The 24346-nt window shown below is 40.9% G+C and overlaps 1 protein-coding gene across 6 annotated transcripts in view; it reads right to left on the reverse strand.

Annotated features, from left to right (window-relative positions):
* Nucleotides 1–24346, reverse strand: part of LOC115353022 (collagen alpha-1(XV) chain-like) — a 161280-nt gene that overhangs the window by 41958 nt on the left and 94976 nt on the right. For all 6 annotated transcript variants that reach the window (XM_030041939.1, XM_030041934.1, XM_030041937.1 and 3 more), the window contains 9 exons: nucleotides 22850–22912; nucleotides 20211–20246; nucleotides 19534–19686; nucleotides 14935–15003; nucleotides 11970–12014; nucleotides 9479–9514; nucleotides 5330–5392; nucleotides 4402–4437; nucleotides 4225–4308 (listed from right to left, as the gene is read on the reverse strand). In XM_030041939.1, coding sequence (XP_029897799.1) covers nucleotides 4225–4308; nucleotides 4402–4437; nucleotides 5330–5392; nucleotides 9479–9514; nucleotides 11970–12014; nucleotides 14935–15003; nucleotides 19534–19686; nucleotides 20211–20246; nucleotides 22850–22912 — 585 coding nt within the window. The remainder of the gene's footprint in view (nucleotides 1–4224; nucleotides 4309–4401; nucleotides 4438–5329; nucleotides 5393–9478; nucleotides 9515–11969; nucleotides 12015–14934; nucleotides 15004–19533; nucleotides 19687–20210; nucleotides 20247–22849; nucleotides 22913–24346) is intronic.

Raw genomic sequence — 24346 nt, forward strand, 5'->3', positions numbered from 1 at the left:
TTTGCATAGGAGGTTTGACAATATGGCCTCCAGGGGTCACTTCCAATTATCTTAAGAGTCTCTGAATACTATTTTTCTAATCTGGGATGTGAAGGAGGACACAAAAGAGGACAGACCTGCTTGGTCACACCACATATCCTATCCTATCCTATCCTATCCTATGTCAACTGAGCATGGCAGTATATGGTCAACTTTCTGTACTTTGAGGTCATGTTGGTATCATGATTCATGCTGCTAAAGCCTGTCACTTTTACTGGGTGCTGCTACCTGCTCCCTGTCCTCATGTTCTACAAAAACCACCGGAAAACTGTCAAATAAAAAGACAGTTTAAGTCCTGCAGGCAGCACTCCATCTCCCAGCCTGCATAAGCTCTGCTGCATTTGCTCCGTGGTAGTATGATGCCGTTGATCCCACTGTATCCCCAGCTCTATATGGCCCAGAAAGGGAACAAGACATGGGCTGTTACCTTAATGACAGTAATAAAAGAGTCCAGCTGCTGCAATTGTTCTGCTTTACCTACAGCTGGTGGCAGAAATCCAGGAGCCCTGGGTTTACACTGCCTTTTCATTGTGGAATTACTCAGTATTCAATCTTTTGGGGCTCAATCCAAACTGTACTGAAGTCAGTGGAAAGAATCCCAAAGGCTTTGCTGAGCTTGGATCCGGCACTTTGTATATTTTATAAATAGAGTTTCAATGCAAATGGAAATTGCGGTTGGAAGTCAGAAAACTACACAGTACTGAGGAAGATATGAAAATAGAGGGTACAAGGATGATGATTAGAGAAAAAGATTGCACTCTTCACAAGCTGCTCCAGGTATATAGATATTTATCTTCCTTTTTGGATGTGCAAGCAGCTTTAATAGCAACAATCCAGCAATGTAACATTTCAACACATTGAATCAGTTCAGAAAGTGCTGACTATGAACTAAGGACAACGTTGTTTTTCTTATTTTCTTCACTGCTATGAAGAGGAAGAAACAGTAGGTTTTAGCATGATTGTTTGGGTTGGGTTCTAAGTAAACCTTCAGCCTTGTATCCAAATGGCATGAATATGCCCTTATTAGAATTACAGAAAGAACATAGGAAACACAAAATGTTTCAACATTTGCTTTACGTCCCCAACATTAAACTTTCTCCAGGCCTTACATGCAGTTCTTGTACCTAAAATACAGATGAATAATGGCAGCAATAGATAATAGTTTAAAAGTTTTAAATTTAAATCCAATAAAATTTCTCTATTCAGAATTATTTCTGTACTGTATCCAACTAAATTGGAGCGATAAAATCGTAGCAACAATTAATATGGTTTACTGGTTATCATCAATCCATGCATGAGAATGCACTGAGTATCAGAGGCTATGCTCCAGAAGAGCAAAATAGCTAATATAGGGTAAGGAATATTGATTTTAGTATTTTGGAAGGTCAAACAGCAGCAAACTGAGGGACATTGTTTTTCAAACATGGCAGTTCGGAGCAGACTTCCTGACCGACAGCAGGAGGCAACAGAAGAGGCAGAAAGGACTGCAAGCCTCTGAGACCCAGGGTGTTGGCAGGTTCTGCAGAAGCCTGGAAATGGCTAGGTTCCAGTGCAGACCTCCATTTTATCTTACTGTGTCTTTCCACAGTGTTAGAAGTGGCTCCTGAAGGAATCGAATCCCCTCAGTTCACATCGGGACCAGGTTAAATGAGGAGGAAACCAAGGTCCACTCTTCAGTGCAGTTCAATCAATGTGCTGTTGGCCAGGTACTGGTGGGGCCTGGCCCTGAGCCACAGCTGTCCACGTCAGACCTTAATATTTCAAAAAATGCTGAAACCGCACCAGCTCTTTAATTTGTTTTATTTTGATCAAGAAGCTTAAAATCTGTTTAGTTGTAGCCACCCAGCCCTTCGTAAGAAAACTTCCTTCCAACTCTGGTAGACTGGACTTCGGTAGCCCAAGAAGTATTGTTGTCTTTGGCTACACAACAGTTAAATGAGTGAACTAATAGACCCTGACCCAGGGAGTGATCTCTCTAACTGCCCTGTGGTTTGCTTAGATCACTTCATTGATCTCTGCTGCTCTGCCCAGGTCAAGCCAATATCCACATTACAGCAGCTGGTACTGGTATTTACTTTAGTTCTGTAATTCCAACTGCAATTGATAGGTCTGCTTGCAGTAGTTCTTTCCATATCTGAAGCTAACTACAGAAGATGAGACACTGAATCAACAAAATGTATTTGCATAATTTAATCTTCTGTCTCAGCAAACGTATAGTAAGCAAAGGTCCTGTTCTTATACAAACATTTGTGAGCTAAGTAGAACTCAGTGTCATACATAGTGACACTTACACACACACACACACACACACACACATTTAATTAACTGTATCAAAATCCAGCACACCAAGTTCCCAGAGAAATCATCTGGTAAACAATATAGAGGATTGGAAGCATATGAGGATAGATGGCTCTTGCTGTACCCCCCCAGAATACCTGTTTGCCTACATTGCTACATACCTACATTGCTACAAATGTACATAAAGCCACATATACTATGCACCCTACTATGTAAGAGAGCTTACTTCTTAAACTCCAAGGTATTTAGAGAAAGAAATGGGTTTCTCTATGGGTTTAAAATACACCTAACACAATACAGCTTCTACCAGGCTCTATATGTTTCTGTAATGCATGGTGAAGGTTGTTCATGCAGAAGTTCTGGAGAATTCAAAGGATGCATGTTAGGTTTCTTCAGACATACCTACACATTAGATAGACATACGGACTGTGACGATCACAACGTGTAGGAAGCCATGCAGCCTCCAGCTAACTAGCGTCATTAGTTTGCTATGTCAGCTTCAATAATCTTTTTACATCTTATGCATACTGTCCTCCCTCTGAGGCTCTCCCAGTGTTTTTTCAAGTACTAATGAGCTAAGGAGCAACACATTCAGATTCATTATTATTGCAGAGCTGTTTAGTCACTGATAAGAGTTAAGGCCCCACAGTGACGCCGTGGCAGCTGAAACCAGGACACAGGGCTGTGAGAAAGAACATTAATTTTACACCAGCATTTCTGTCACAGCTATTGAGGAACTTCCCAGCACTCCAACAGAAACATGATAAAGTGTAGAGCTGGTGACAATCCTGCTTTGAGCAGGACTTTGAACTAGATGATCTTCAGACACCTTTTCCAACCAACACTTCCGTGAATCTATAATTCTGCTCATGCAAGATCTTAGGATCTTGGATCCTAAGATTCTGGGTGGATACCCAGTAAATTCAGTAAAAAAACCCAACTCTTTTGGGACTGGTTATGTGGGCTGCGGGATGCCAATCTATGCTGTATTTGCTGTCAGTAGCAGAAGCCTAAGTGAAAGCCTAGTTGTTTCAGTCAACAAAAAATGTTACGTGTAGCTCAGCTTCATGATAATGTTGGTGGCCAGGTCCTGCTAACACAGATATCTCAGCTGGGCATTTTCCCTTCTTGCAATCACAAATCACTTCTTACTGCTGAAATATGCATTCCCATGGATGAGTCTTGCTGTTTTAGGCACCTTCAGCTCTCAGAGGTGAAGAATTTCCTGCAGCCACTCACAGCTTCTCCAGTTCTTAATGTCATATCAAGACAACCACAAGGATTTTTGTTATCAGCTTGAAATGGGATTCATCCTAATCTCTAGCCTTCATTACTGCTAACTAGTATTGTTTTTGCAAAGGCTGATGTACACAAAGCAAAACTGACTGAAAGCATACATGCAGCTAAGGGATATTGGACAGTTTTTATGAGTTTCTAGGATTTTACCCCTCGGTACTTTTGGCTGTTGCTTCCACAACAGAGTCAGTGCTCTGGTTTGTATAGCGGACACCTGTCAGAAAACACAACGTATCTCTCTCCTACATACTGCTGTGTCTCAGGTGCCTTGCTTTGTTAAACATTCCCAGTTTTGTATTTCTCTGTTGATTTTTATTTGGTGTTCACAAGTCCTGCAGAATCAGCTGGAGAGTTTGTGAGAAGCTCTCAATATGACCCCATAATTTTCCTATGTAAGCTCTTCACCCACTTCCCTTCCTATTTCATCTTTTTAAAACAAATCCATTTGATACAGAGACATACTGAGATTTTTTTGTTTTGAGGACCTATGACCTGAACATCAACAGCAGAATTGCCAGTTTATTAATCGCCTGTGCCCTCTTCTCTGTAAGACGAGTTCCAGAGAGTTTAATGTTTGGCAAACACGCTTACCTCAGGTATTGCTATGATTGGTCCTGGTGGTCCTGGTGGTCCAGGCGGTCCCACAATACTGTTCCCGTCCTGTCCTGGTTTACCCTATTTCAAAAGCATTACAGGTGGAAAACCCATTTACTAGGTACTACATTTCACATAGGTTTCTCAGAAAGAATGAAATCCACACACTCTCACCTGAGGTCCTGGGTCACCCTTCTCCCCTTTTGGACCCTGCATGTGATTAAAAAAATGAGCATAAGTGATTTAAAAGGAAACATTGTGAAAATGTGCTTTCTCTAGCTTCACAAAAAGCACAGCAGTAAAATGCAGGTACAGAAGGATCGATCCCCAGCTCTCTCAAACCACAGACAGGGCCAGCTGATTTCAACTCCGACTCTGAGGATTTGATGTTTAAAAGTATTTCCCAGCATGTTCGACAGAGTTCACAGATGACCAGAAGCAAATGGGCACACAACATTTCATTAGCTGGGGATTAATTCAACAAGCCTTTCTTTCCCTGCACTGAAATCAGCCATGCCTGGCTGCTCCTTCTTTTTTTCAGCATTAACCCCCTCGGTTGTGTCTGGCATTGCCCAGTGGACAGGGCAGGGGAACACAGGTGAGCTAAACAGTCATTTGTCAGGCAGGTTACTTCTAAGCTCGATCAGCCCCTTGATAAAACTCACTGTGCTGAGGATGGCATGATTGAGAGGAAGGTGGCAGGGAATGAGCCGTGGGACTTCCCAGCTAAAGAGCTCTGTAATCCTCACGGCTCTTAAGTGTGAGAAATACATTAAAATCACCTATGAGCCTGTGGGCTTCCCTCTAATTAAAAGCAGAGCTGATTTCTGAATAATTAAAAGCAAAAGGAGCATCAGAGGATCTGAACTAGCCTCTGGAGATGCCTGTATCGCTTCTGACTGATGAGGGAGGCGAGGAGAAGGGACAGCGCTCCTGTGTTTGGTGTCGGAGGTAACGGCTCCAGGTTCAGCAGGACAAACCCAGGCCCAGCTGTCCGCACGCTGCTGGGAAGTACTGTTTTAGGGCTCCTGCTGAGCCTTAAGACATAGGTTTGGGAGCCAGCGTGTGTTAGGTAGTCACAGATTATGACAGCCCTACTCACCACATCTCCAGGATGTCCAGCGATGCCAGGAAAGCCTGGTTTTCCATCCATACCCGGCATTCCCTGCCACAACAAAGACACTGTTATTCTCTCTAAATTGTATTCAGTTCCACACGAGCAGGAGGCTACCACTCTTGGGAGGGACACGGTACGGTTCTGAAGGGACTAGGGGGTAGGTCTGGGGGGCTCCATGGAGTCAGCATCATCTCATTAGTCATCTGCTCTCTCCACTCCTCCTGCTGTTTCCCCCTCTCCGGAGCAGGTTTGTTTAAGGCAGCTTCAATCATTCTTCTCCGCTGCTCCCACCTCCCCTTAGCAAAAGGGTGAATTGTGTTGCTTTCCCCCAAGATACGTTTTGTGGGTTATCTCCACCGTTCAGTTACGTGACTCTCAGGCTGGAGGAAGAGGAGGGAGAGGCGTGCATGTAGACAGGCGTTGGTATGTGGGGTGAAAAGTCTGATAGCCCCTGCTCTAGTTTAATGCAGGACTGTATATTACTGCTAAGAATCTGATCAGTTACTCTATGGGAGAAACAGGAGTATCACTCAGTAATGATAATGCAGTTTGCCCACAGAAAAATGGATAAAGGAAAACTGAATTCTTAAAGGACCAGATAAACAGTGAACTACATTTTTTTGTATCTGTTTTTCTCTGTGTCGTATCAAAGAGCAAAGGAAATGACACAGAACAGCCTAACAAATAATCCAAGTGACATATTAGCCCTGCCTTGTTTTAGTAGTGGGGCTATTTTTTTTGTTTGTTTGCTTGGTTGGTTAGTGGGGTTTTTTTGGTGTGGGGTTTTTTGTTTGTTTGTTTGTTTTGGGGGGAGAGCGTTTTGGTTTTTTTTTTAGGAAAACGTTGTTTTGGTTCTTTTTGTTCTGCTTCAAGAAAATATTTTGGGGCTTTTACAGCAGATAGTACCACGAAAATTTAGTACATATAGACAATTCTATTAAAAGGTCAGCTCAGTAGCTGTCAAAAAGATAAACTGAATACAAGAAATTATTATAAAAGGGACAGGAAAACAAGAGCACAGAACATTACTATGCCACTGTATATACTTATTGTATGCCCATAACTTGAATTCTGTGCACTGGTTTGTTCACATTTTCCATCTTGAAAAGGATCTAGTGGAATGAGAAAAACTTCAGAAAAGGCCAATGGGAATAATGGAAGGTACAGAATGGCTTCTATATGAGACATGATAGCGTAAGCTATGACTCTTTAGCTTGGAAAAGAGACAAATGAGGAGGTGGGTGAAGAATATTGTAGAGCCATCTAAAAGTAGAGAGTGGTTAGGGACTCACACTTCTAATAGAAGAAATAGTGGGCATCAAATGAAAATAGCTGGAAGAGGTTCATGGGATGTGTAGTTAAGTTGGCAGAGTACCTTGCCCCAAGGTCTTGTAAACTGCAGAAGTTTGCATGAGTTCCAGGGGAGACATCAAGTTCACTTGAAGAGATCTAATTGTGGTTCAGACACCATTTCTAGCTGAGAAAGTCCCTGAGTCACAAATTGTTGGAGTCTAGGAGGTCACTCAGGAGAACTATGATGTAATACTTGCCCATTCATAAGGTCAAATTGCATCTAAGCATCTGCTCAAACTGCATATACTTTTGACATTGTTGGAGACAGGATACTGGGATGGATGGATGTGACCCAATAATACCACTGAGAATTACCTAATACTCTACAGGAGTGTCTTAAAGAACAACAGAGTATCAAAGCATCCAGAGTCAAATGGTCTTCTCTGCTGCATTTCTGGTGTGATAGAAGAAATTCAAATTAACAGTTCATAGGACACAAAATCCTCTCTCTTCTTACGCCTTTCTACAGAACCACCAGCGTAAAAGATTTAGTGTGTCCATGTCATTAAGAAAGTATATTCTCACTGTTATTTCTGGTTTTTGTCCGTGATCAGCAAAGCATGTACCTCAGGAATAAACACGCAGTTTATTAAGATAAAGTATAATTTCTGAAGCACTCTAATTTTCATTTTATAGACAAGTGCAGGACAAAAGGTGTCTCTGAATGCTAATGGGATTTAGGCAGCTAAGCAACTACTGGGATTTAGACACCCACATGACTAGTCAAAATGGTACTTGGGACGTAAGTCTCTTCAGTGCTTGTGGAAAATGATATGTATCTATCTGCAGCAAAGGTAACTGGGCAGAGGAAATAACCTTGGACCAACAGCATTTCTGCAATGGAATGCTGCCATTTCAGGCACGTTGGTACCTGTAGATCAGCTTCCTGCTATTACAAATGCTGAATAATTTCACCAATTGATTTTCCTAATGAAATTTAATTTTGAAGAAAAGATCCAGGATAGGTAAGATGTTTTACTGTAAATAATGCATCCAGAGACATCCTTATTTCTAACTCCCTCCATGTTTTAAGAATGTAGCTCATTGCTCACATATAAGAGGACTAAGATCTTTTTTAATCTGAGGATTGAAGAGATTGATTATTTTTAAAGACCACTGTAGTCACTCCACTTAAAATATATGCATGTGTTTGAAATGTATCTGTCACATCAACAATAATAATTACCAGAACAAGAATGACAGAACAAAGCACTTGTATGTATAATAATTAAGAAAAGAATCTATAGTCTCAAACAGACTAAAAAGAAGAGTTAAACAACTGTCCTATGCATCAATGCATCAGCTTTAATTATCATGCTGACAAATATGTCTGTGAAATGGCAACACTCAAAATATGTACAGCAGATGGAATTTATGGCAAGCAGAGTCCTGCTACATTGTTGTTTTTTTAAAAATAAACAAGCAGATGCTGCTAGAAGACTGTGATAATACTCTTGTAAATATTCAGCAAGCAGAAGGGTAGATGCATAATTGCTTTTATCTTGTTTCCTAGAGCAACTCTTGATTTCAGTGCTGTCCCAAATGCAAGAGAAGCTTTTGTTTTATTTATCTTATTTTTAAATCGTATTTTATTGATTTTATTTTATTTTATTTATTTTATTTTTATTTTCTATGAGTCCCAGCACCACCCTCTGCTGGTTTGTGCCTGCAAAAGGCACGCAAGTCAGCCAGGGACTGGCAAAAAGCAGCACAGATACAAACAGAAGCTTTGGGTGGGCTCCAAGAGGAGTCCAAACCAGAACGGACAGGGGTAATGATAGGGAAGATTGGAGAGGAAAGAAGGGACTCCAGCTCCATTCCTTTCAGCCCTAACACCGTGTAAAGCAGCGTAAACTGGCAGGTTTCCCTGGCAATGGGACCTCACATCTAGAAGCTGCGCCGATCCAGAGCAGCAGGTCTAGATTGCACGCTGGTGCACAGGGTGAGTTAGACAGCTAGGACAAATTACAGCTTGGGAGGTCCAGGCTGCACGTTAGGGAAACTGTCTTTCCAAAGAGGATAGTGAAGCACCAGAACGAGATACCCACAGCGTTTTTGGAACCTCCCTGGAGGTATTTAAGGCTCAGTGAGACAAACCCATTGCAGATGGGATCTAGCGTTGGTGATAATACCACTTTGAGTGTGAGAGTGGACTAGATGACCCCTGGAGGTCCTTCCAACTACCATTTCTACGTTCTTGTCCCTCCCGAGTGGTCAGGTGTGGGTTAGGAGGAGCCTGGCTGCAGGATGATGGGCAGGTTCTAGCACAGAAATAGGCAACAACAGCGGCCCCTGTGCTGAACACCGGGTGGGGGTCGTGGATGGCTCCTGAGGCCTCTGCACAACATGGCGTGGATCTACTACCGCACCACAGACGTGCGTCGTGGGGGGAGTGCTCTGGTGCGGGGTGCTGGCTACGCACCGTGATATTAAGGAGCAGGGGGGCATGCGGAACTCAGTTTTTTATATAAGCTTTGCTGATTTTTCATTTTTGTTCCGGTGAAAACGTCAACGGCCTCACAAAACACTATGGCATCATGCACCTGAGGATTTTAAATGCATTTTTAACCATATTTTAAACAGAAGCAACAGGTTACACTGGCTGCTGATAATCACAATTCAGCTGAGAAAGGGTTCTGTTTTTCCAGAGAAGCCTCCCTGGGCTTTAATATGCTGACAGAGCAAGAAATGTTCATTGTCTCCTGAGTGCATTAAGAGAAGAAAGGAAACTAAGAGGAAGAAACTACTGAGGTTTTAGATCAAGATAAATGAATTTCTCACCTTTGAACCTGGTGGACCAATGCTGCCTCTTTCTCCCTGAAACAGAGACAAAGTAGGGCTCAAATATCAAAGTGAACAGTAATTACGAGGATTTTAAACATGTATGATACCTTCCTTACAAATAAAGGGACTGAATGTAGTAAAATGATTAGCAAAAATAGGGCATATTTTTTGGTAAAGTGATGCTCAGCATACATTTATGAATTGGTTCTGGGGGTCTAATCTCCCAGTTGCCACCCACATCTTAAAGTTTCTGGTCACCACACCTGATTTTTGCTGAGCATCTACCAAGCCACATGCCTGAACCTTCATTTTGGTGTCTGAAATCAGCACATGGTAACATTCCCCAGACCTAACAATGCCACCATGACCTCATGCCTCCACAAACGACCCAACATCTTCCTTCGACACAGTTAACTCAGCCTCCCCTACAACACTGCTCTCCTCATCTGCCCAGCCACTGCGTCATACCACGAGCAATGTGACAAATGCTGCACTGTTCCACCTTTGGGACTGATTCTGCAGTACTCTAGATCTGAGCAGATATGATTCCTTGATTTCATTACAGACAGACAACATGCAATTTGGTTTATTTCATTTGAGATAGAGAATGTAAACATGAATAAATCAGCAAGGAGCTATAGCCATTGCCTCAAATGTTATGTTTATGCTTATTGTCTTTTAGGAGTGCTTATATTCGTGAACGCATGAAGACTGTAGAATGTTTTTTAATGAAAACAGTTTTTCATAATAATAAAAGTGAAAGCAGAATTTGGATCTTTACTTACTTGCTAAGAAAGAGAGAAAACTTTGATCACAGCAGGCCTTCTCTAACAGCTCTACTAGTCTGGGGTATTTGAAGGATGAAGGATGTATGAAACATAACTGTACCTTAAACTGCTCATGATGTGTTAGCTCTTGGTTTTTGGAAGTGGGTGGTTGTTGTATTTTGCCACTGTTGCCTAGTGAAGTCATTTATAACCATGAAAAGTGGGTGTAAAATTCATCCCCATGAGAATGATGGTGTATTATAAGCACTTTATATTAATTTTGCTGTGGTGTACCTGATTTTGTAAGATATTAGGCAATAGTATCTTCCTTTCTGTGTCTCCATGATCTTGGGGATGACTGACTCAAGATTAAACAACTAAGATCTTGGTGTAGGTGGTGGCAAAGTCTCTTGGCCAAGGCTTATGACTATCTTTTCAGTTCCAGTCCAGTTCCTAAATCCTAGGAATCATGTTACCTCCATTTCTGAAGTCTTTGTGAAACAGTATTTCCACGATATTTTAGAAACAAAATCTCTAGTTAAGGGCAGAGAATAAGTTTTTAACAAAAAATGTATTTTCAGCATGGAGACTTGGCACCTGCTCATGTCCATTGAGCAGCATCATGTGAGAGCACATCTATTCTAGCCAGTCCTTTGCAGTATCATTCACTAACACACGCTGTGCAAATAACTTGATTTTTTTCACTCATAAGTAATGTTGTCCTCCAGCATTAACAGGAGTAGTACTCAGAGGAGGGACTTTTCCCAGCCCTATAAGCTGAGCTCCATAGACTCTAGACACTGGGGACTGGCCAGATCTTTGATTGCTGTTGTTCTATGAAGCAGATGCATGCAGTTATTGCTGGCAATGGGCTTTTGGAATAGTCAGTGACCCATTCTGTGTGTTCAGGTGTAAATTTTAGGAAGAGAGGATGGGAGCCCCCACCTATTTTTTAAATTTCCTGCTCTCTCAATGTTGCTATCATTTCCCAGGGCAATGAAGACTTAGAATTTCTTTAACTCCACATTTAAGGTGCTGAAATGGTGTTGTCATGCTGTACTATTAACCTGAGTGCTACTCGAGATTTACATAGGAATAGAAAAAGCCTCTTCCTGTCTAAGGCCCCATTCTGTGAATCTGCCCTTTTTTCCTCTGATTTTTCACCTCTCCATTTTTTCCTTATGGCTTACTTAATCAATAGCAGCATCAAAGTGGAAAAATTCAGTCACTACTGAGCTCAAATGAAAACCAAGGCAAAGTAGTCATGACATCTCCCTTCTTCCCCCCAGCACCTTCCAGAATGTTTCCCTATCACTTTCTGGGATCATGTCAGCAGGTCCCTTCCTGCAGCTTTCTCTTTCAACAGCATACAGGTAACCTCTTGGAAACCAGAATTATGTATAAAAGAGCGACAAAGAGAAATTGCCAAATGTCCTAAAAATATTAAACAAAAATGCCATGTTACACCAAGTGCCTTGGAATGTAACGGCCCAGCTGGTATTTACTCACTGTTCTGGTGTGGATGTGCAATAATTCTATTAATACACATTCTGGGTGGATACCCAGTGTAAATGGAAACAAAATTTGTCCCATACTTAGTCAGTATATGAATGTTAAACCAAAGCTGTTTTGTTAAGGCAAATGCTGGGAATATAGAAATAAAAAAGATATGCCAAAGCAAAATAGGTTAGCTTTCAAGTGTTCCTTGTCACATAGGGTACCTTTGGTCCTAATGGCCCACGCTGTCCATGTCTTCCTGCAGAACCCTATAAAATTACACTGAATTTACTGGTAAATCCACACAGCATTTCATAATAAATTTTTTCAGGAAAAAACTGATTCATAACCACAACTGTTACAAAAACAATGTCGGAGACCAGTAGTATCAACAGAGAGTAATAAAATGTAAGCATTGTTTTAGATTTGTTGTTCTATTAAATACTGCCTTGCTCTGTATTATCATGCAAAGATCTAAGGATTTTTCTTCTTACAAAGACAACTTTATCTTGTCACTGCATACTAAACACATTTTTAGAAAATATTAGAAATAAAATTGTCCAAGTGCATTTGTTGCAAAGGATTGCTTTCAATTGCTTACAATTTTTTGAATTTGCCTCCTTGGCTAAAATTAAGATATGTTACCAGTTCAGAGGCAACATGGCATTGTCTTGCTAGGTTTAAAAGTAGCTTGAAACAAACATATGGGGATGCAAATTCCTCTCTTGTCTTTATATGGTGACATCAGTTGTAAAGTACAATTATAACCCTTTGATGGCAAAATGAAAAACAGTTCACTATTGATCATTTTAGAAAGTTAAATGGAAAAAAAAGAATTCAACAAAGTGATTGTCTTCCATCTGGAATATGAGGACAAGAAACTAATAAACCAAACACCAACAAAACTTCACACTGGTCTGTGGAAGAAAGAGAATAGAAACCCTGGAAATGATAGCTGAGCCTACAGACAAAATAAATTTGATACTTCTTCTTCAAAACATAACCGCTACTTTCTCATAAAAGATTAATAAAAAATTTCAACAGATGCAAATATAGTGCAGATAAATGTAATTTATTTCCTAGCAGCTGCTTTGAGTTACAGCCCTCTTAGAGGCATATACTCTGTTTTCACTTAAACACAATCAGGAACCTCTGGAGTTGTCATATGGTGTAAGTGGCTCACAATGCTTTCATGCAGTACCAGTAAGGATGGTTTTTCATGGTTACAGGAAAGTTCTTATGTGCCTTCTTTACTGACTCAAACTTTGTGGAGTGACTAAATAGTAACAGGAAAACAAAATTCCAGGATTTTGTTCAGCTGTAATAAGACATTTTTTCAGTATTTATAGCTGAGTGACTTGGAAACAATGCCTGTTATAAAACCAAACCTGAGAGTAAGGCTGTCATTTAGGCAGGTCAGAATGGGCAATTTTGGCACTAGTTTTGGACATCTCATTTTGGATACTAGCTGGTTTCAGCTAATGAATTCTATTCTTATTTTTGTAACTGTTTTTTTTTTGTGCCACTTTTTTAGCATCTAGGAAAAGATATAAGAGGGGGCAAAGGTCTCCAACATATTAAACTGACTCATCTATAACTTCAGTGACTCACAATTACTAGTACTTTAAACCAGCACAGTGAAGAGCTTCTCAAACTTGCTCCTGTCTCCAGCGTTCAGTTCATTTCCAATGATTCATGGAATCATAGAAACAGGGTTGTACAGGGCCTCTGGAGGCCATCTAATCCAGTCACCCCCTTGAAGTAGAACCATTGCCAGCTCTGGATCAGGTCAGTCACGTCTCTGTCCAGCAAAGTCTTGAAAACTTCCAAGAACACAGCTTCCACAACCTCCCTGGGCAAATTGTCCCAGTTCTGCACCAACCTCCTAGCGAACAGGTTTCTCCTAAGGTTTAGCCTGAACGTCTCAAGTTGCAAATTGTGAACACTGTCCCTTGTTGTACCACCTGGCACTACGAGCAACAGTTTGGCTTCATCATATTTGCAATTGCCCCTCAAAGACTTGTAAGCAGCTATTAGATCGTGCCTTTGCCTCCTTTTTGCCAGACTAAACGATTTGAGCTCCTTCAGCCTCTCCTCACCGGTCATGTACTCAAGTCCCCATGCCATCTGTACAGCTGTCTGCTGGACTGTCTCTGTCTTCTCCACATCCTTCTTGAAGTGCGGTGAAAAAAAAATGGATGCAGTATTTCAATGCAGCCTCACTAAGCCTGACTAAAGGGCTATAAAGGTAACAACTCTGTATCTGTTGGCAATGCTCTTTCTGATGTATTCCAGCACAGGGCTTGCCGTATTTGCAGTGATAGTGCACTGTTGCCTAGTATTCAATCTGGCATCTACCATAACGCAAGATCATCATCAGCAGCACTTTCTCCAAACTTGGGCAAAAAGACTTATTCTTTCAAAGCTATGCTTTGAAAGTTTGAATATTTCTTTCAGAGTGAGCACAGGGGCAGGACTTCTGAAGACCAAACTAGAAGAGTGCAGGCAGCTCTGGGAGGAGGAATGCTGGGTAATTGCCTGCTTTGGGGAAGGCATCATAGGCTGCAGTTTTGATGTTATTGTTAAGAATGAAGATAAATCCAAATGATCTGGTAAGTGGTGATGCATTGTATTCCCTTTTCCCTACTTGGTGTTTTAAAGCAGCCCACACTAGCAAAAATCTCCTGAGACATGGTGATGGAGGAAAAAACATCCCTTCCTCTGGGACATTGCTTCCACACTACTGCGAACATTTTTTTAGTTTAAGTGGTATTTCAGATTATGCACATTTGACTGTAAAACTATAACATTTCAGTTTCATTAGTGTATGTAATTCATCTTCATATGCAAAAACAGCATCTATTAGGGTAAAACAAGAAATAGAGCGCTAGATAATACAAAACACTCTATTTCATCCGTTAGTCTGTCAAAAATATACCAGAGCAGAATCTGAAAGTCATCAGCTAACCAGGTGTCAGAGAAATACCATTCAGATTCTTTGGAGGACACAGTTATTGTAATGTCATTCTAGAGCAACTGAATCCAGTGCAGTGCAGTGACTCCAACTCTATAGCTGACTGGGGTTATGCATTTCCAAAAAGCAGAGAGGAAGACACTTCTGTTTTTGAAAAAAAACCCCACCAAACCCAACAGCAAACAACACTCCCATCCCCCAAAACATCCACTTACCTTTGGCCCTCTTGATCCTGGAATTCTGGATTCACTTAACAGGCCAATGCTACCTGATCCTTCCATATCCTAATGGAAGAGAAAAAATGCTACAGGATTTAAGAATTTATCTTCTTTTTTTGTCTTTTTTTTTTTTTTTTCAAATGCTCTGTTTTCTGGAGTCCTGTAAAAAACTGGAAAGCTACTGAACACAAATATTTTTATCTTCTCTCATTAACCTTTTTTTGACCAATGCATGATGTTCTGGACACAAGCTCCACTCAAATGCAACAAGGGCGTGTTGATCTTCCTTCCAGAAACTCTGGTCTTTACAGTCTTGCCAGTTTGACACCATTTGTCCAGCACTTCACCATCAGGCAGAAGTGAGATAGCATCACAGTTTTAAGTATGTGCTATGTTTAAGCATGCTGTAGCAGTATTTTTTTCTTTAGCATTTACCTGCCACCTGGCTACTGAAATACTGTAATGACTAGGAAGGGATTACATAACTGATTTAAGGCAGGGAGAACTTGCAGGCAGTTTGTTGAGAGCAGCAATCATTATTAAAAAATAAAGGTCTTTCCTAATTCTCACAGTTGAATGCTGAACTCTTGCCTAAAATACGGCTTACTGAAATGAAATTGAGCAGAAAAAAAAAATGTTCTATCACAAAATTGTAGAATTAATTATGTTGGGAGGGGTGTCAGAGGTTACCTAGTCCAGCCTCCTGCTGAAAGCAATGTCAACACTGAATTCAAATCAGGTTGCTCAAGGCTTTGTCCCCTCAGGTCTTGGAATCCTCTAGAGATGGACATTCTGCAGCCTCTCCAAGCACCTGTCCCAACACTTGGCTGTCGTCAAGGTGAAAAATATTTTACTCATATCAAGTCAGAACCTTCCCTGTTTCAATTTATGACTGTTGTTGCTCATCACTCTGTGCACCACTGTAAGGATCCTGGCTGTGTGTCTTCTCAATAACCTCCTTTCAGGCATCAGAAGGCTGCTAAAACACTTAAGCTTTCTCCAGACTAAGCAAGCGCAGTTCCTCGAGCCTTTCCTCATAGGTCATGGGCTCCAGCCCACTGACCACTGTTGTGGCACTCTGCTGACTTCAGAAAGATCTCTGTGAATTGGAAGACCTTGAGAGCAGCATCCCTATTTCCTGAGGAGATTTTCTAGGGGTTCAAAAGGAGACTACACAGAAAGCAGCAACCTCCCTCCAGCTCTCGTTGTTCTGACCGCGACATTCCAAATCCATGGCAGAACCAGGAGCTGCCAGTTCCAAAGCAGCTGAAGAAATAAAATTGCAGGCAGCCACAATTATCTGTTTTACCCCCAGCACCATTCCAGCCACATGTTCCTATCCCTTGCCTTGTGCCTAATCTAGAACTTGTCAGATTGTGCTTCAAACCATCTGGATGAACCATGCCAGCAGGAAACTGCTCACTTGCTTTTAGCTGCAGTTTTAAATGCAGCTGTGCTGGGTTGTTTCCTTTTTCTGAAAAAGGAAAATCTTGATCTTTCTTCACTCCACTTCCCTGCTCACAGCCATATAGCCTTCATTTTCAACATCAGTGCCATGTGTTGAATCCTCTCACTTTCCTGTGAGCCACTTTAAATCACTAAAATGGCAGAAAATACATTACTTTTGGGGGGTAGGATGGTTCTCTAAAATGTTAGTAAATTAAATTGGCTTGTGGAAGGATTGATGGAACACTGGATGTTAGTGCATGTGAAGGGCACTCATGTGCCAGGAATGGCTGCAGATGGGAGGAGGAGCAGGAGCAAAGCAGAATCTCCACCTCTTTGTGACAACAAGCCCTTGTATCAGCTTATCATGTTTAGAGGGCTCATACTCCTTGCCTACTTAGCTTTCTGCTAGTTAGGGACTTGAAATGGCTCAGATTACCATAGGTCTGACGCACCCTGGAGATGGTGTAGGGAAAGGGTAGAAGACCTAGTAGATCAGGTTAAGCTGCTATGGAATGACAGCCTAATGCTGAAGTTATGGAAAACATAAATTGATCTGACTCCAGTCAAAAAGAGAGATCTTGCTCTTTTGCCCTTTTCCACCAACTCCATGAGAGCAAGAACAAGAGAAGCAGAAGGAGTGCACAGCTGGAATTGGGTCCTTCCTTTCGGGGACCAAGGAGGGAGACATTGAGTCATCAGGTTGGCTCAAGTCCTTTCACTTGAGACTGAATGTTATTCAGACTTTCATTTTGTTCCTCCATCAGCTATAAGTGTATCAAATATAAACAGAAAATCTGCTGATATTCTGTTTGGCCTGTTTAACCAGTCACTATTTAGGGTAAACCACAAGCTGTGTTTCTGAGTCCTTCTTTCCCTTGCCTCCACTGCATCAATTATTTTTCCCTTTAAGAGAGTGCTTGATGCCTGCTTTATATAACACACCATCGCTTTTGACATCTGCATGTTTTTAATGGGTTTACCAGGTACCTTCTGCAGCTCAAACTGTTCTTTTGGCAAGCATAAGTGCCAGCAAACCCCATGCCATTTGGTTTTTGCACATAGCTGACAACAGATGCTAACGAGTGCTAGCAGGAATGTTTTGCAGAAACAGCCTTACAGCAATAAACAGACTGCCAACCAAAAGGTAGCGTTGCCCTAACGAACTGGCAGACCATGGTGCTGCCTTAACAGATGGCAGGGGTGGGCATCCAAAAGATCAGCTAGAACTAGGAAGCCTGTTAACAGTAGTATTCCTCTCAGGGAAATGACAATCATGCCAATTCTGTTTGGACTAGATGGAAGTTCAAGATGAAGCCAGTCAAGATATTGTTGCTGCAGTTAGAGCTGGGATCCTTCTGTGTTTGTGTCCATAAAAGAGGGGACTTCCAGTTTTCTCTCTCTCCTGCTCATCTACTAACTTTGTTCCTCTGAGACTTAGGTATCAGAAGTGGCAGAGTTTGGTCCTAAGTACCTACCTGCAGAAGAACCCTTTGGTGGCACAATGAGGCAAAGTTGTCTTCTACTCAAATAGTGTGAATGGATGGGGAAGAGTGGAGAATCTCTTAACGCTGGATCCCCAAGGGTCGCAGAAGATGGCTCTAAGTCAGAGAAGCCATCATCCTGGGCTAAAACTCAGACCGGGCCTAGGATGAAGATGTGGCTTACCAGTAGTCCCTATCTCATTCTGAGACAAGTACATATTTATTCAGGGGAGACTCTGTACCAGCCTTTATAGTGTGCCTAAGTTAATGCAATGGAGTGTTTGTATGCTTAGACTTTATGCTGTTCCTTGCTAACAACTGCAGGGCCAGCAATTAAGAACTTGTGAACTGCTGGAGAGATTTTTTTGTCCCATTGAAATCCACTGACATCAGTGACATTATTAACCAGTAGTTTATATAGTGCAGTATTATTTAGTCAGATATCAGAAATCAGAATGTGTCTTTAAACAAGCATTAGTAGTCACCTCTGTACTTGGAGTACTCAAAGTGTCTCTAAAGAAAAGATTAATACTAAAGGGGTAGTGTAGATACTAGGAGAAATATGTGTAAGTAAACCGGTATCTTTTAAACACCACCAGTTTACTGCAGCAGTTCTCCAGATGGCCAGTAGTTTTGGTCAAACATTGCTTACTTCTTTGATGAAACTGCCCTCAGTTTCTATGCAAATTTGTATTATATCCCAAGACATAAAAAAAGACAACTCTGGAAAGACTTTCCTGAGCCAAACAGCTGAATTAGGAATGAAAAATGCATGGAAAAAGAAAAAGAGGTAAGACTCATATGTGAATATTGATGTAGGCAATTTGTCAACCTCTCTTCACAAAGATGTTAATGCAGCAGCTCTAATTCTTGAACCTGAGTGTGCTCCCTTTGCCTTTCTGTACTGCAAAGCCACTTTCTGCTCCAAAAAGATCATCTAAATGAGCAGTTCTCAAATGACATGTTAAACTCAGCTTGAGCTGGCCAGATCTCATATTTTAAAGTGATGAAGGTATTATTTTCAGAAGCAGAAAGAGTAGCATCTGCAATTTAAAAACTTTTTTTTATAGAACATTTTTCTTCTGAGTAGAACAGACCATGAGGTCAGAAATGTCCAACATCTGTCTCTCTATTTACACATTACATAAGTGACAAGCCTAAACTAAACTTGTGATTACATAAGTGACATGCCTAAACTAAACTTGTGGCCTGAAGAATGACAGCATGGGAAAAGTCATAGCTTAAGGGGGACCTGCAGTTCGAGTTTAATGAATACTGTCAGCAATCTGTGTATATTTTGATCATTGCTCTAAATTATTTACATGAAAAAAAGTGCTAAATAAGTTCTCCCTTGTAGTACAGCATTTGAGTATTTTATATTAGCAATGATATAAGCATCAAACCCAGCATCCGAACACTGTTAGTACTGAATAGTTTCATCAAAATTGCCCAAAGAAATGCATTACTTACTTGGCCTAAGCATGGCCAATTAGATGGTGAAATGTAGAAAGAATTTTGGCTACTCCTAGGCAAATTTCAGTCTAGAGCAAATGGCTCTGTCATCAATTCAGCCTTAAATAGCTGTGAAATACACAGGTGATTACACTGTCCCTCCTCTGAAGGAAGTAGATCCATAGCTACAGCAAACCCCATAATAGCAAAATACCTCAAATCCCAAACTGTAGCTCAGTCCTGGGGGTCCAGGAGGTCCAGGGGGCCCAGGGGGGCCAGGAGGTCCTGGTGGTCCAGGTTTCCCAGGAGACCCAATAGCACCAGCTTCTCCTTTGGGGCCTATTGACCCAGTGATTCCAGTATCACCCTAAAATAAAAGGTCAGTCTATTGGTATACTGAACATGCAGAAGTAGATGCAAGTAAGTAGAATCACAGACTCATAGAATGGTTTGGGTTGGAAGGGACCTTAAAGATCATCCAGTCCCAACCCCCCTGCCATGGGCAGGGACACCTTCCACTAGACCAGGTTGCTCAAAGCCCCATCCAGCCTGGCCTTGAACACCGCCGGGGATGGGGCATCCCCCTAATCATCTTCGTGGCCCTCCTCTGGACCTGCTCAAGCAGGTCCACGTCTTTCCTATGCTGGGGGCCCCAGAGCTGAAGGCAGTACTGCAGGTGGGGTCTCACAAAAGTCGAGTACAGGGAAGAATCACCTCCCTTGACCTCCTGGCCACACTTCTTAGAGAAGTACTTTGGCCAACTGAGAAGCCAAGTTTGCTAATTTCATTAGGTTTCACAATAATAATCTTTTAGACTTCTCAGCCCTTTTCAGTAACGTGCTGTATTAGAGTGATACTGTCATTGTATAAAGACCCTTTTTTTTTTTTTACCTTTGGACCAGTGGAACCAGGAAGACCTTGATCACCCTGTAACAGAAAACCGATCCTAATTACTTACAGTAAGAGCATTAGATAGGCCACAAAAACACATTTATGATATTTTTGCTTAATTAAAATACCCACAGATTTCTGTGTTGCTTAATTTGATGTCATAGCGTCCTGTACATGAAACATTAGATCTCTTAGTTAAAAAGAAAACTGTAATTCAGGAGTTATAATAACAAATGAATACTTCTGGTCTGGTATGCAGACAGGATGCAATCTTGTATTTCAATTATTGCTGCAGATTTTAAAGGTCTGGAGCACTCAGAATTAAGCATTGCAGGTCACATCCTCATGCTTCTGAACTTGAATGTCAAAACTCTCATGGGATATAACGGAAGCGGAAACTGATCCCACACAAGTTGTCTAGGGCACTGTTCCAAACAAAGGATATGATGACTACTATGATTTTAAGGCTCATCTGCAGCAATCGAGCTATTTGATTTGCTTTTATACACTTAGACACTGTTTTTTCCACTTCTAGTTCATGGAATAGACAGAAAGTCATGGCATGCAAATACTTCTTTTCCAAATTGCACTGAATCTAATGGAACTAATCGTTGTATTAGCAACCTCCTGTCCTTACTCATTCAACAGAAATATTGCTTGAGTAAAGTCTGAAAAAAATGAGTAAGCATCAGGTGTGAAATGATAACAATGTTTTCTTCCAAAAGTAATGGCAAAAAGCCACATCAAATTTCACTCCAAGGAACAAACTTACTTTACTTTCAGTGCATCCTGCAGTTTCTCCCTGTAATCTCTGGATTAATTGGGAATAATGATTAAAAATAGATATTGCAATATAGACTAAATCAAGGTTTTCAGACAAAAATGAATAGTAGAAATGGAAAAATCCTATTATCCCAAGGTGCTGGGGATTGTATTGAGCAGGTGCAAATATATAGTGCTTCATTTCTAATTAAACTTTTATCAGATATAAACAATGCAGAAAACAGTGTTTGCCTCAGTGAGGCAACACATTTGCGGTTTTGTCCTTTTCTTTGAGGATTATGCCCTTTTTTAAAGTTTAATTTTTTATTCCAATTACTTCCCTTCCCACATCAGTCTCTTCCTATAATATGTGATTCAGGTTCAGTTTACTTCAGCTAGACATCTTTCTATTCTTAGACTCCTTTATGTAAAACACGTACCATTGATTACAATGGACAGAAGTTTCCGATGCCTGCTTTGTAACATACATACTGCATTTTCTGGATAGCTGCTAGTTCCCATGCATGCTGCAGTTTTACCAACCTCAGGCTTTTGAAATCACTACTCAGATCCTTCAGTCTCCAGAGAGTATTTATAAAAAAATCTTGTGGTTTAAAAAATAAATAAATAAATATCAATATTCTGGCCATTTAGGACTTGCCTTTTCATTTCCCTTACAGTATGCGAGCTTTCAATATACACTTGGGAATCTACTTCCGAGTCCTTGTGCATGAAGTGTGGCATAGAAGCTCACTGGAGGATGAAATTTTCCTGTAGTCTTTGTGTCTGTCTTCTCCACATCCTTCTTGAAGTGAAGGTGCAAAAAACCGGATTCAGTATTTCAAATGGAGACGCACTAGCTTTCATTAAAGGGTTATAATTATATCTTTCTATCTTTTGGCCATGCCTTTGTCTCCTTTTTGCCAGATTAAATGGTTTGGCCTCCTTCAGCCTCTCCTCATCGGTCATGTACTCAAGGCCCCTGGCCATCTCCATAGCCCTCTGCTGCACCGTCTCTGTCTTCTCCACATCCTTCTTGAAGTGGGGTGCAAAAAAAAAATGGATGCAGTAATTCAGGGAAACTTAGAAAGAGTGGCAATTTTGCAATATGTAGTTTTTTGTTCTATGGCAACACAAGAAAATCTATCTGCTGGATGTTATGATCCCTTGCTTTCATTTACGTATTCCCCACTCCTCCCTTTTTGCTGGCCATAATGCTCATCTGATCATGCATGAAGCCAACCGGTGCAGCAAGTCAACAGAAAACTACGTAACCCTTTGCTGCCAGGTTAGAATGCTGAAATGTCTCATCAAGGGGTGAGAGAAGGCTGGAACTGCCACTAACGTGGGGGTGGGATATCGTAGCTGGGGCAGCAGCAGTGCACTAGTCAGCAATTAAGAGAATTACTGGCTGCTGCAGAAGTGTACAAAACTTGATGTGTCAGTGGTCCACGGAATCCAAACTTCAGTAATCCCAGTTGCCCTGGTATACCCATGCATCAGAGGGCGCGTTCTGCAGGGAATATGCCGTCACGCTAGTCTGGACTAGCTGGAGTTCTTTCTTTCCCCCTACAAACTCACCTGCGTAAGTCCAGTCGTGACTGGCTTTTTACTGGCACATCACAACAGAGTAGCTCATATTGCATTTTGAATATTGCATGCTGCAGAAAATGAGACTGTACCCAATAGGGAATTCTGGATTTCTGAATATGCCTTTTGAGATGTGCTCTAATAAGCCATTAGCAGCTGGATTCAGTTAAAAAAAATATTAAAGCTAGCCAACACTGTGTTGCAGGAACAACTATTTATGGTTTTTACAGCCTAGAATTGACAAAGATTTTCCACTGAAGTAGGAGCAAGACAGAAATTTAACTTACCTTTTCTCCCTTCTGTCCTGGTGGGCCAACCATGCCATCAAGACCTGGAGGACCTTGAGGACCCTGTAGATGATAGAAAATCTAAAGCAGGTGCCACTTGAGAGCCCTCTTCCTAGCACATGCATGTAAGTATTTTGGACCAATTGATGATACAGCATTATGAAAGACTAATGTGTAGCACCAGGACCAAACACCATTAAGTTCTAAGATTTGTATTTGTTTCCTGAGAGTTTGGCTTTGTATCAAAACAATATTTAAATATATTTTAATAGAAAATGATATCAAACAATTGCAAAATAATAAAAAAATATAAACCAACATAATGTAAATATAATGTTAGCATGCAAAATAATGGTGCTATTGAAGCAGGTTTTGACAACACTACTACAGATGCGATGGGGTTGAAATCCACATGCACTCCAGCTGTCCACACTTTTGGCAACCTCAGTGCCAGACAAGAGCTAGCTGAGAAAACGTTGGTATTGACAAAGTCAGAAAGTGGCCCAGGTTTTCTCTGTGATGCCTCACTTTAATTTTGCCTTGAAAAATATATATTTAGTTCTCCACCCAATTTCCTGCATTGTATCCATGACTTAGCATGCATTTGAGTGAGCAGCCAGGCTGGGAAAAATTGGCATTGTATGGTCAACCAGTCAGTCACTGCAGGTATTGAAGTCCAGCCCACAGTAATTACACATGCAAGAAAGGGAACAATTACATGCGTATTTGCATGCCCTATGTTTTTAAAATTGGGCTGTGAAAGCCTTTAATTAAATTTACAGGTGTGTATTCTGGCCTCTGAGAATCTTTTATCCATTTACATATTCAACTATTTTGGGGAAGGATATAAATGGTTGCAGAAGGAGATAGAAAACATCCTTTTTCTCTGGTGTTTTCAGAATGGTCACAAAGGCCTCATTTTCCCTGCTGTCCTTATTTTTTACCCCGTTTTTGCCCTTTGGATGCACTGTATGTGATAGAATAACTAATAGATTCTTTTTAATATTAAAAAGATCAAAGTATTTTCAGTATGTTTCAAACATTTTCACATTATATTTTGCCATGATGACATAGACAGAAGAGGATTAGAAGAGAGGTTGGGCTAACAATCACTGTTCTAAATTTCAGTCACTATTTCCACTATACTGATTAGCAATTTTAAGTTTCATTGCTCTGAAATTGCTTGTTTCCTTTACAGCTTTTGAATAGTCTCTCTTATGTAGCTAGCAAGCGACACCTGGAGATTTGCTATTCACTTCAGGGTGTGTTCATGCATTTGTGAGCTACTTAAAAAAAAAAACAACATAGAAAATATCCTTATACAATGCCACCAGGCAATTTAAGTTCATGTAGCATTTAGAAAATATGTATTTAATCAGATGAATATCACATCGTTATCAGATGCAACGTGGAGCAGTTAGAGAAGCGGTATTTCCTGTTACAAAAGGCAGCCTTTACCCAAACATTTCCAAGATGTTTCTCATGAGAAGAGATGTA

This window comes from Aquila chrysaetos, chromosome 18 (genome assembly GCF_900496995.4).
Source record: "Aquila chrysaetos chrysaetos chromosome 18, bAquChr1.4, whole genome shotgun sequence".
NCBI classification, from domain to species: Eukaryota; Metazoa; Chordata; class Aves; order Accipitriformes; family Accipitridae; genus Aquila; species Aquila chrysaetos.